General features: G+C 44.3%; 1 protein-coding gene across 2 annotated transcripts in view; it reads right to left on the bottom strand.

The window, feature by feature from the left end:
- MSH2 (mutS homolog 2) overlaps positions 1-12,457 on the bottom strand; it is a 174,267-nt gene that overhangs the window by 22,679 nt on the left and 139,131 nt on the right. For both annotated transcript variants that reach the window (XM_068233050.1, XM_068233051.1), the window contains 2 exons: positions 7,640-7,885; positions 3,863-4,067 (listed from right to left, as the gene is read on the bottom strand). In XM_068233050.1, coding sequence (XP_068089151.1) covers positions 3,863-4,067; positions 7,640-7,885 — 451 coding nt within the window. The remainder of the gene's footprint in view (positions 1-3,862; positions 4,068-7,639; positions 7,886-12,457) is intronic.

The following is a 12,457-nucleotide window of genomic DNA, read 5'->3' as shown; positions in this document are numbered from 1 at the left end:
ATTTCATTTTTCTATGGGAAGGTGTATAATAGGGTATTTGTATGTAGTTTTACTTTTTGGCCACAAGATGGAGATACAGAGTTATTGTGTTCTAAAAATAGAAACAGAGCCAAGTGTTTGTTATTTGTTTATATTTATGTAAACACAGGAGCATAGAAACTCGTACTGGTGATGGTAAAGTGGTTAAAAGGACAAAGATGGCAGCCTCCATATTCCTCTTTTAAGCAGTTAAAAGGTTGTGTACTAGTTCATCTCCTCATGGGGGGTTCTCAGTGTTTTTTGTTTTTGTTTATAAAAGCATTTCCTGCGCAGCAGTTGCTAAGGCTAAATGCCAAAATAGTGTGCGAGTTGGGAGCCTGGCTCCTATTTCCAGCTTACTAAGTTAATGCTAACTAAAGTTCGGGAGTCTGGCCTGTTTAGTCGGCTTCAATCATTAGTCCTAATTTCAGTGAATCTCTGGGCGGTAGTTACAGGCCCCGAGTGACAGGAAGTGGCAGACAGGAAGCCGCCATAAAGGCAGAGCTTAGCGCATCATTAAGAAGTAATATCTGGAGCTGGCGGTAAATGTTGTGGGTGTCGGGTCAGCGGCTGGACCTGTAAGATCTCCTCTCTTGCTGGAGACCCGTGTGACATATTGTGTCAGCTGAGACAGCGGCTGCTCCACAATCTATCCGCAATCGCTCTCTAATTAGCCCAAAGCTGTAACCGGGGAAGGTTTCTGATGCAGCTCTAACTACTGACATTATATGATTACCCCGGCCAGTCACTTACAGGGGGGAAATCTGATGTCTCCGCAGATTATCCCTGAGCTTCTATTAGTAAAACATGCCAGAGAACATGGCTGAGTATTCCCGGCTAACAGTATTGTGTACCAGAGACGAAGCACCCTCATGTATGTTACCATATATATATCAGTGGGAACATTAGAGAAAACGCCTACCCTGCTCTCTGTTTCATTCTTCACTGCTCAGCCTGCTTGTTATCAGCCCTGATAAAATCCCCCACTGAGCATTCAGTCTGGCTTTGCTCAGGAATCATTATAGCTGAGTCTGCCTTCTCTGATGTCTTTTCAAGCCCAAGCCTGCCCCCTTCTGGCTCTGCTTTCCTGTTCTGTATACTTGCAGTGTCACAGAGAGCTGTGATGAGATGGGAGGAGCTGCTTGTGTACTGGTTTTTAGAAATAACGTACAAGAGGACAGAGGTGTCAAAAGAGTAAAATCAAATATTAGAAGGTTTAAAAGTGCTTAGGAGGCAGTGGTGGACTTACCTCCCTGCAAGCAGACACAACAAGCTGTGTATTCAAAGTAAAGCAAATTTATTGGTACACTTCAGGGGGTATTCGCAACGCGTTTCGGAGGCCTAAACCCGCTTCATCAGGCAATAGTAAGTAGCAGTATGTCCGGGTAACACTAGCTGTAGAGTTAATAATCGCGCACAAGAATGAGATTTCTCCTACTACAGATTGAATCAATACCGACTGCTATGCGTTACCACACTGCGCACGATTATATGTCTTGCTAAATAAGCACTGACACATTCTGCCTGCTGTAGGTATCTTGAAGCTCTCCCCCCGTGTACCTGCCTGCCGGGCGGTGATGCAGCATAACTCATCTGGAAATCACCAAGGCTGTGGGACAGAAGGCACAAACATCTGCTAGAGCTGCAGAATAATGACAAGTGCTTTATCTAATTATGATATATATACAGTGCTAGAAGTATATGAAGCACATAAACAGTAATGGCTGAAGCAGAATGGAAAACTCGTAATCTTTCAAAGCTCTTAAAGATTCCAGAATAACCCGAATTCTTAAAGTGTACCAGAGACGATATGTGACATGAGATAAACATGTGTATGAGCAGTGCAAGGCATACTAATAACCAGGCTATTTTGCTTGTTTTATTTTGCAGCCTGGAAGTTAATTTCTAGGCATGGAAATGACAGCTTCTGTCTTGTGGATACCTTGTCAGGAATATAGTAAACCTCACCGATAAGCAATTTACAGCCATAAACGTTTTCCTTGCAGAATACAACTTCTGAGGGCAGGGGAGGGAGAGATAGGAAAAGGTCAATAGTTCATATATTTTCATTTACCAGAATAACCAAGCAGCTCGGGGTGACCCAAACAACTAGGAATGTATAGGGGACTAAAAGACTGAAAAACCCTCCTACTAATAAGCAATGCTTGGTGTAATTTTCCTTCTTAAAACAGAAGGAAATCTGCAATAATTCAGCTATAAGTGAACGTTTGTGGTTACCCACAATGCACTGCTACTGAATATGCAAATTATCCCTTTTCGCCCCTGTAAACCAGGCAAGCATCCAGAACCGCTGGTGTATAGCAAGTCTATAGCTTTAAATATTACACAGCCACACCAACCCCACAAGCAGACAGCCTGTTTCGGGTTTTTGGCCCTCATCAGTACATGGCAGGGATTGGCTCTACGAATAGGGCTTGGACCAGTACAACAAAGTAACTAAGCAGCTCGGAGTGACCCAATGGAATGTATAGGGGGATATTTTCATTTAGGGACACTTAATAGGCTGCCACTCAGCAGAGACAACAAAACATTCAATCTACTGTACTTTGTAAATGTTTAATTATAAAATAAAACCATGTGGGACTTTTAGCAACGTCAGGCTGAAATCCAACAGTTATTATGATGTGTGATGTTATTTTAATTCGCTTCTGCAATGGTCATCTGAAAAAGCCTAAAAAGGCTTTTAGGCGCTCCGAGCTCTGCACCTTCACTACCCAGATGCTGCTTTATTTGATCTGAGGAAGCGGACTGTGCTCCACGAAACGAGTTGTCACTTTTGTGTTGGTTTATTAAAATGTCTTTCTAATGTTGCGTGTTGCCCCTTCTTAGAGGTAAGTCATTTTACATTTATTACATCCATGGATATTTTTTGGTGCGACTTCTCCATCCCAATGATATTACGTAGACTATTAATTGGCTCATGTAAACTGACTACCTGCACTTATAAGAATCTGCGTATCTCTATCACTCATTGAAACTGCATGGTAAGTGATAAAACAGCTGCTAGAGCTGCAGAATCTGCTTGGTAACAGCGATGAAACAGCTGCTGGAAATGCAGAATCTGCTTGGTAACAGCAATGAAACAGCTGCTGGAGCTGCAGAATCTGCTTGGTAGAAGTGATGAAACAGCTGCTGAATCGGCTTGGTGGCAGCGATGAAACTGCTGCCTGAATGGCAGAATCAGCTTGGTAACAGCGATGAAACAGCTGCTGAAGCTGCTTGGTAACAGCAATGAAACAGCTGCTGGAGCTGCAGAATCTGCTCGGTAAAAGCGATGAAACAGCTGCTGGAGCTGCAGAATCTGCTCGGTAAAAGCGATGAAACAGCTGCTGGAGCTGCAGAATCTGCTTGGTAACAGCGATGAAAAAGCTGCTGGAGCTGCAGAATCTGCTCGGTAACAGCAATGAAACAGCTGCTGGAGCTGCAGAATCTGCTCAGTAACAGCGATGAAACAGCTGCTGGAGCTGCAGAATCTGCTTGGTAACAGCAATGAAACAGCTGCCTGAACTGCAGAATCTGCTTGGTAACAGCAATGAAACAGCTGCTGAAGCTGCAGAATCTGCTTGGTAACAGTGATGAAACAGCTGCTGGAGCTTCAGAATCTGCTTGGTAACAGCGACGAAACAGCTGCCTGGACTGCAGAATCTGCTTGGTAACAGCGATGAAACAGCTGCTAAAACACAAACAGAAATTCAACTCAGACTAGTTCATTTCTTTCTTTGGCTTGATCATGACTTGGATAAATGAGAACCTGTATAGGAATACTGAAGCTAGACTAGCAGATTTATGAAAAGACCGGCAGACAAAGCTCCGGAGGACATACCTGAGGATTGAGGCCGTCTCCAGCATCTCCGCCATGAAGGTGGACACTCCCTTCAGTTGGCTGTCCCCGGCTCCGACGCGAGCGAGAATGCAGTCCACGATGCTCACCTCAGCCGAGTCACATGGTACAAAGCAGCCAATCTGAGCCATGAGCACGATCACGCCGGTCTGCCGGATGTACGTGGACTTTCCACCCATATTCGGACCTGGTAACAGGGAAGAGCAGAGAAATGCTAGAAACACATTTAAACATTCAAAAATAAATCAACTACAACCCTAACTGAAACCCTAAGGAAGCCTGTCACCTATGGAAAGAGGGCGTGATCATGATTAAAGTGCATATACCGTCCTTCAAAGTGGACCTGAACTCAGAACTTCCTCTTTGCTCTAAAATATAAGCAGCAGCATAATAACCTTTAAAGAAAAACATTTCTGTGTTACAGCTGACACAAATCCTGCAATAAATCTGCAGTGTCTACTTCCTGCTTTCATTGAAGCAGATATAGGGTTAACTCCCTGTGTTTACATATTAGCTGAGGCTGCTGAGATTCCTGAGCTGATAGCTGAGAGTTCAAATAACAATTGTGATTATTTGCAGCTCAGGGAGAATTAGACAGGCTCTTGACTCTAAACACAAACAGGGTGGTTTAATCTGTGTTTTCCTTCTGTCCTGTGCATGAGTTCAGGTCCACATTAAGTGGGACACTTCATCGCTTTTCTACAATTGCACCTGTAAAATCTCTATATCCCTACAGACTCCATCTGACGCAATTCAAGACGCCCCACCTGTGGGTATAACTGATATAAAATCGGCCAGCCGGTGTGCAGTGTCACGCAAGTACACCACTCCTGCACAAACCACCAACACTAGTAAAGGAAGACACGGCACTCAGGAGCTGTAGTAGGAAACAAGCTGTATTGGAGCAGACGATACACACCTGAGGAAGGGCTCCGTCCGAAACATGCAGTGTATCGTCTGCTCCAATACAGCTTGTTTACTACTACAGCTCATGAGTGCCCTGTCTTCCATTACTAGTGTCCGTCTATCTGACCCTTATTCCAACATAAAAGTTCTCTGAATAGAGCAGGTCAGATACAGGGCCTCCAGACTGCATCTTACTTATAACTCTAGTTGTTTTATATAATAACCGCCTGAACAGGGCTGAACGTGTTCCAAGACTTTTTAAGGGGCCCATACACCTAACGATTTTCCCGCCGAAATAAGGCCGTTTCGATCACAGTGATCGAAACGGCCGTGAAATCGCTGCGCACACCACTGACAGAACGATGGATTTCCGTCCGAAATCCATCGTTCCCGTCGATCCATCCGTGTGGAAGATTTTTTTCGATCGCCGGCGGGTCGGGAGTGCGTCGATAGCGGCGTTCAAATGCCCGACGACCGACGCAATACATTACCTGCTCCGCCGGCACATGTCCCCGCTGTCACCTCCCGGCTGGCATCTTTTCCGCATCACGGCATAACTTCCTGTGTCACTGCAGTGGCGCCCTATTTGAACTTCCGCTGTCACTGGAGTGACAGAAAGTTATACGCGGATGCCGGATGTGTGATGCGGAAGGTGATGGGAGAAGATGCCAGCCGGGAGCCGATGCGGAGAAGATGAAGGGACCAGGCGGAGAAGAAGACAGCGGTGGACTGGCCGGCACAGGTAATGTATGTGGGGGGGGGCCTGGGGGGGTGATGGCAGCAGCAGCTTCACAGATTGTGAACGGTTTCAGGCTGAAATCGATTTTCACAATCTGTTTGCAGTAAAGGCAGCCATACGATCCCTCTCTGATCAGATTCGATGAGAGAGGGATCTATCTTTTGGTCGAATCTGATGGCAAATCGACCAGTGTATGGCTACCTTTAGTGATTTCCAGTGGGGTGTTCAGAGCTGGAAAGTGCACAAGGTCCGATGTAGTCTCAAAATTTGCGTGGAGAAATCCATCTGCCAGTCTCAATGCTGCTTTATGCTGGGAACACACCTGTTTTTCGGCAGATCGATGGTTCCATAGATAATTTCTGACATGTCCGATCTTATTTTTGATTGCTTTTCTGATCGATTTCTCATAGAAGTGAATGAATATAGATAAGAAAAGATAAGAGAATTGATCAGGAAAAATGAATCGATAATCAATCGGACGAAAAATCAACGCATGGTGTATTCCCAGCATTATGCCTCCATACTCTGCTATGGTCGGCTTTCTGGTTATTAGCTCGATGGTCCTGCTGTCCCAAGCAAGGTGTGGCTTCTACAGGGACAGTCAGGAGAGAAAGCTGGAGCAAGGAGGTGTAAAAGAGCTTATTCTGAGGGGAACCCATGACCCTGTATGAGGAACACCTTTTAAAGAGAAACTCCGACCAAGAATTGAACTTCATCCCAATCAGTAGCGGATACCCCCTTTTACATGAGAAAGCTTTTCCTTTTCACAAAAAGACCATCAGGGGGCGCTGTATGGCTGATATTGTGGTGAAACACCTTCCACAGTGTGATGTCAGGACTATGGTTCTGACAGTTTCCTGTATGTGAACCTTTTTGCATTGTGGGAAATAGCCGTTTACAGCTGTTTCTAACTGCAAAAAAAGCATGCAGCAGCTACATCACCTGCCAGCAGTAAAAATGTCGCCATGTAATAAATGTCAGAGTGTAAATCAGGGATTTAAAAGATTTTACAATGGGCAAACACTGACTAAATAATTTATACATAATTATTGTAAAAATGAAGCACTTTTTTTTATTACATTATTTTCACTGCAGTTCCTCTTTAAGGGGGCAAAGGTCCCTTGTTTGTGCCAAGTAAGAGGGCAAGGAGGGAGGGGGTAATATATTCCTGGAAATGGCCTTCATCTGGGTACCTTTAACCATTCCACCACTAAGGGTTTTTTCCCTTAAACAACACAGCAATTTTCACATAACACAATCCTCCCATTCATTCACAAATACCATAACTATCGCTGCTCTATCACACCTAAATGATCCATATCTTGTTTTTTTTTGCCACAGATTGGGCTTTCTTTGGGTGGTACTTTTAGATTAAATTTTTTTTTTATTTTTATACGCATTTTAACGAAAATAAGAAGGAAAAAAATGAAAAAAATTCTCAGTTTTCAGCCATTATAGTTTAAAAATAAATAGTGGAAGTGTGAACAAAACCCACACATTGTATTTGTCCATTTGTCCCGGTTATTACACCATTTAAATTATGTTCCTAGTACAATGTATGGTGTCAATATTTTATTTGGAAATAACGGTTTTACTTTTTCACTGTACCCTAGTAATAAAAGAAACCCCAGTAATCTATCCTCATGACATACATATTAAGCAAAGTTTACCCCCCCCCCTCCTTTTTTGTACTAATGAGTTGTTTTTTTTAAACTATGTGGGTGAATTTTTACTTTCTGGCCACTAGATGTCTCCACACTTGAAAAGAAGTATGTATGTGTGAATACTTTCATTCTCAGAATGACCACCAAAATCTCACTGATCATTCCTTACAGGCACTTTGATCGGCTTTGGGAACAGCTGTTCCCATTCACTGATCAATACTCCAGTGGTCGCAGGTACGCTCGTGGGCACGCGTCACTTGGAAGCAAGTAGATGCATGTATCTACGCCCCTGGTTGTGAAGTCCATAGGGGCGTAGATACACTATGCGGCGGTTGGTAAGTAGTTAAAACAAACTATGAAGGACAGGCAGTAGCTCATCACAGGTCAAACTGAAGATGACTTCTAATCAGCCGATGACGGAGCTAAAATGAGGAAATATTGACAAATTACCGGTGATAATGTGGAACATCTGTTTCTCCTTCTCGAACGTGATGTCGTTGGGAATGAAGGAGACATCGTCCTGCACTTCGATGCAGGGGTGTCTGGCGGCTTTCAGTAGGATCCTCCCCTGTCCTTTCTCCAGGATGACGGGGCGGACGAATGGTATGGGAGCGGCATTACTAACATACGCAAAGCTGACAAAGGCATCCAACTGCGCGATCACGTCGTTCAACGTCTGGATGGGATCCACATATCCTGCAGAGAGGACACAAACACACGTTATACTGCCAATCTTCAGATCAAGACACAAATGAGGATACTCAACGTGAACAGATAAGAGTCACAAAGCCTGACTAAAGTATGGAACATACTTCGTACTTTTTTCTTTTTATAAAATTGCTTATTTTTTACAATATTCATTTATAGATTATTTATTCAATGTTTGCCCATTGTAAAATATTACCCCTGCCCGATTTACATGCTGCAATGTATGACATCTTTACTCCCGTCAGGAATGTTCGTTACTGCGAGTTCTATGCACAGAGGGAGATATTGCTTGCTTGGCAGCTGGAAACGGTCGTTATTTCACACAATGCAACGAGTTTCACAGGTAGTAATCTGTCAGGACCATGGTCATGACATCACACCGTGGGAGGGGTTTCACTACAATATTTTAGCCATTCAGACAAGCCGCCCACAGGAGGACTCCATCCCAAAAACAGTCACAACAATGTAGAATAAGCCCTGCAGCACTAGCTCTTCATGCACGGCACATATACCTTGGAGGATGAAATCTCAACCACCATGAATCATCACATTTTCCTACAATAATTGAACTGTAGGATGGTGCCCTTAGTCCGACCGGTTTCGTCTCTTACCATCATCAAAGGTGACAGATGTTTTAAACTGTGGCAAATAATGTAGAAGCTTGCCTTGGCACTGAGGGTGTCCCGCCTTTGTCTTACCACATGTGAGAACCTGTGAGGCTGAAGGTGACAGCAAGGCAGAGGAAGAAGGTGACAGCAAGGCAGAGGAATTTGGAGTGTATTTACTATATGTGCCATGTACCCTGTGGCAGTAATAGTTTCCCACTCCCGTGGTACTCCTACAATAATTGGATAATCGGATGGTGACTGCTCAACCCGACCGGTTTCGTCTCTTACAGTCATCAGGGGTGCCGGAGGTTTGTAACTGTGACAAATATAGTAGAAGCTTGCTTGGCACTGTGGGTGTCCTCCTTCTGTGCTACAGAGCTTATTCTACAGCATACAGATGAGCTCATATATTTTACAGAAAACAAAAATCTATGTACATCCTTTACATGGATATGCTTTCTCACGGTAGCCCTTAGATATGGAAGGTTGGCCATTATCTTCACAATATCCTTGTTTATTTTATGCGGGGTGCAGAAATGATGCATTTATTATGAGAAGTGTCAGCTTGGGTTGTACACCATGCCTGACGAAGAGACCTGAGCAGCCTCGAAAACTTGCAATTATAATCTATTTGCCGGAGAAAAGTAACTGAGGTTTTCGAGATCAGAAGTGGCTCATTAGTTGGTAACCTGAGGAAAGGACCCCGAGATAAACATACGGCTTTGTTGTGAAACACGACAGACAGGGAGAGGAAGGCAGACCGCAGATAAATACGCGCTGATTATATCTCACAATGGCGTGTAAGGTTTGTGACGCCTCCATTAGGCGTCTTTAAGCAGCGCAGAACAATTAAAGGGCAGAACACCGTGGGCATGGCAACCGCTAAGGAACGTGGGAGATTTCTGAGATCTCCAGAAAACGTGTTCGCTTATAGGACGGAACAGAGGTTCATATTCATGCATTTTATAATTGACATGTATATCGTTAGCGCTGGACTGCAAAGTTGGGTTCACAAGCAATGTTTGAAATTTGCAGTTTTCCAAAATTGTAATGTATTTCAAAGGCATCCTATGCTTTTTTTTTTTTTTTAGATTTTTCTGCGTTTTAAAGGACAATTGAAGTGAGAGGGATATGGAGGCTGCCATATTTATTTCCTATTAAACAATACCACTTGCCTGGCTGTCCCGCTGATCTATTTGGCTGCAGTAGTGTTTGAATCATGCCAGAAACAAGCATGTAGATAATCTTGTCAGATCTGACAATAATGTCAGAAACACCTGATCTGCTGCATGCTTATTCAGGGTCTATGGTTGAAAGTATTAGAGGCAGAGGATCAGCAGGACAGTCAGGCAACTGGTATTTTTTTTAAAGGAAATTATTATGGCAATTTCCAGATCCCGCTTGCTTCAGGTGTCTTAAATGTTGACAGCAGGTCTGTTTATTTTGTGTGTATACGATGCTCAATTCATGTTTCAATACAAGTAAATGTGAAAACAGAATATTTGCATACAAATTGCATTTTGCACAAACACTTGCCTGCCATTTTGAAAGACAGATTTTTAATGTAAATTAACTTCATTTGGGCAACACGGTGGCGCAGTGGTTAGCGCTCACGCCTTGCAGCGCTGGGTCCCTGGTATGAATGCCAACCAGGGCACTATCTGCACAGACTTTGCATGTTCTCCCCATGCCTATGTGGGTTTCCTCCAGGCACTCCGGTTTTCTCCCACATTCCAAAAATATACAGATTAGTTCATTGGCTTCCCCCTGATTTGGCCCTAGAGTACAATACATACACTACACGATACATCTATAGACATATGACTATGGTAGGAATTCTATTGTGAGCCCCTCTGAGGGACCGTTAGTGGCAACACAATACATATTCTGTACAGCGCTGCGGAAGATGTCAGCACTTTATTAATACTGAATGATAAAAAAAAACAAATAATGCGAAATTTCCCACACAAACAAAATGAAAAGTGCACAAAAGTTTGTACTTAAAAGAAAGAATGTAGTCCCGACCCTCATGGCCTCTGGGTTTCATTTTCAAAACCACTTAGTGAATGGCTGTTGCTCTGTCCAACTGCCAAAGAAGTGTGCAGCTACCAGGAGGGCTGGCCAGCATCATCATCATCACTGTATAATAACCCTGTGTCCCTGTGTCACGCGTTCCCTGTGTAGCTGGTCTGTGCTCTTTGCCACTGCACAGACTTAAGCTACGTACACACATGCGACAACGATCGTTCGTTGAGAACGACGAACAAACTTTTAATTGATGAAAGAACGACCTAAGTAAAGATAGTTTTAAAATGTGTGTAACGATCTGATCGTTAGAACGAACGTTACATCAGGTAAAGCAACTATTGCGCCTGCGCATAAAAATTAGAAGTTTCACAGAGAAATAGTGAAATGCGCATGTCAAGCCTAGTACGAATGACCGTTTCCAACGATGTACTACTTTTGCAAACGATCGTCGTTGGTTAAAATCCGCCGAGACAGAACTTTCTTTTGTGGCGATTTGGCTCGTTCGTCGTTTGCCTTAATAGTCGGTGGTTCGTTTTTTGTAACGATCGTCGTTGGTAAAGATCGGGGAACGATCGTTACAAACTACTATAGTCGCATGTGTGTACGCACCTTTAGAGTCCTATTTAAACGGGCTTGAGTCTGCTAGTCTTTGTATAAATCCTTTTTAGGGAATCCTCTATAATAAAACCTGTGTCCCTGCATGTGCAGTCTCTGAGTAGCTGGGCCGTGCTTTTTGCTGCTGCACATGTGTGCTGCACGGACCCAGACAGCCGTTGAGACAGGACGGGACCAGGGAGCCAGGGCGGCGTGTGTGCGGGTGGACGGGTGTGCGCACGCACGAGCAGCGGGTGCGCGCGCATGCGCAAAAACAGACCCAGGGCCCGTTTTTAAACGGGCTTGGGTCAACTAGTATCTTTAGAAAGAATAAAGGTCAGGCTGAGAAGCCCCCAGGATAAGATTACTAGTCCAAAACCTGTCAGTTCTGTCAGATTCCTACAACTTACTGTAAGTAATTTTTGGCTCATTTTACTCTGAAATAAATGTACTTTTTATTTGTATGTGTTTACATGTATTTAAAATTTTATAAATGTTTGCGATAGTGGTTCTTTGAACTGTTTCATAAATACACCTCTCTGACGCTGCAGCTGCCCTTGGTTGGTTATGGAGCTCCATATCAATAGAGTGCTTAAGGCCCCGTGTAAAACTCGCCCCGGGGCCCCAAGCTCCTTAGTTCCGCCAGTGCACGGCTCTATACATTACATGCTTCTCACACACACCCCTCAGACGTGTAAGAAGGCATTCATTCATTAGTGTAGAGCTATTCATATTTATTATCCCCGCTCGAGGTCTGGAGAAGCGGGGCACTTGGGAGTCGGAGCCCCCGGTCCAGGCTGACATCTTCACACACAGCTGGAAGGAGCTTCATTAGTGAGACACGTCTCAATCACTCCGTTTCCTGCCGAGAATACACAAACAGCGAGCTGGCGTGGCGGGGCCGGGCTGCAGACATCGCGGGCACAAGGCTGGCGGTAATTTAACCCAATTTAACACCTGCTGAGTTTCCTCTCATTACTCAGGAGCGGGGAAACAACTGAGGCAGCACAGCGTAATGCTCGCACTCAGCAATGTACTTGCTTATCCTCCATGGACATCGCACAGCACTCATAATAAGCTGAAGGTGAAGCAGAGGCGATGTTTATGTTTACCGATTACATTAGGCAGCCCTCCAAAAAACGCGTTTGGCTTTTGAAGTTCAGTCAGCGTTTCCACGGCGATGTGGGGAAGCCACGTCTGACCAGGCCTAGTGACCGGATTACCTCACTGACTGCACTGAGTAAGCCCCGCCCAGAGCGCTGTCCTGCTGATCCTCTGCCTTCAGTATGCAGATCAGGTGTTCTGACTGAAGTTAACTGGATTAGCTGCA

Source organism: Hyperolius riggenbachi, chromosome 4 (assembly GCF_040937935.1).
Source record: "Hyperolius riggenbachi isolate aHypRig1 chromosome 4, aHypRig1.pri, whole genome shotgun sequence".
NCBI classification, from domain to species: domain Eukaryota; kingdom Metazoa; phylum Chordata; class Amphibia; order Anura; family Hyperoliidae; genus Hyperolius; species Hyperolius riggenbachi.
The sequence above is the reverse complement of the archived record's forward strand: the minus strand, read 5'-3'. Positions and strand labels throughout refer to the sequence as shown.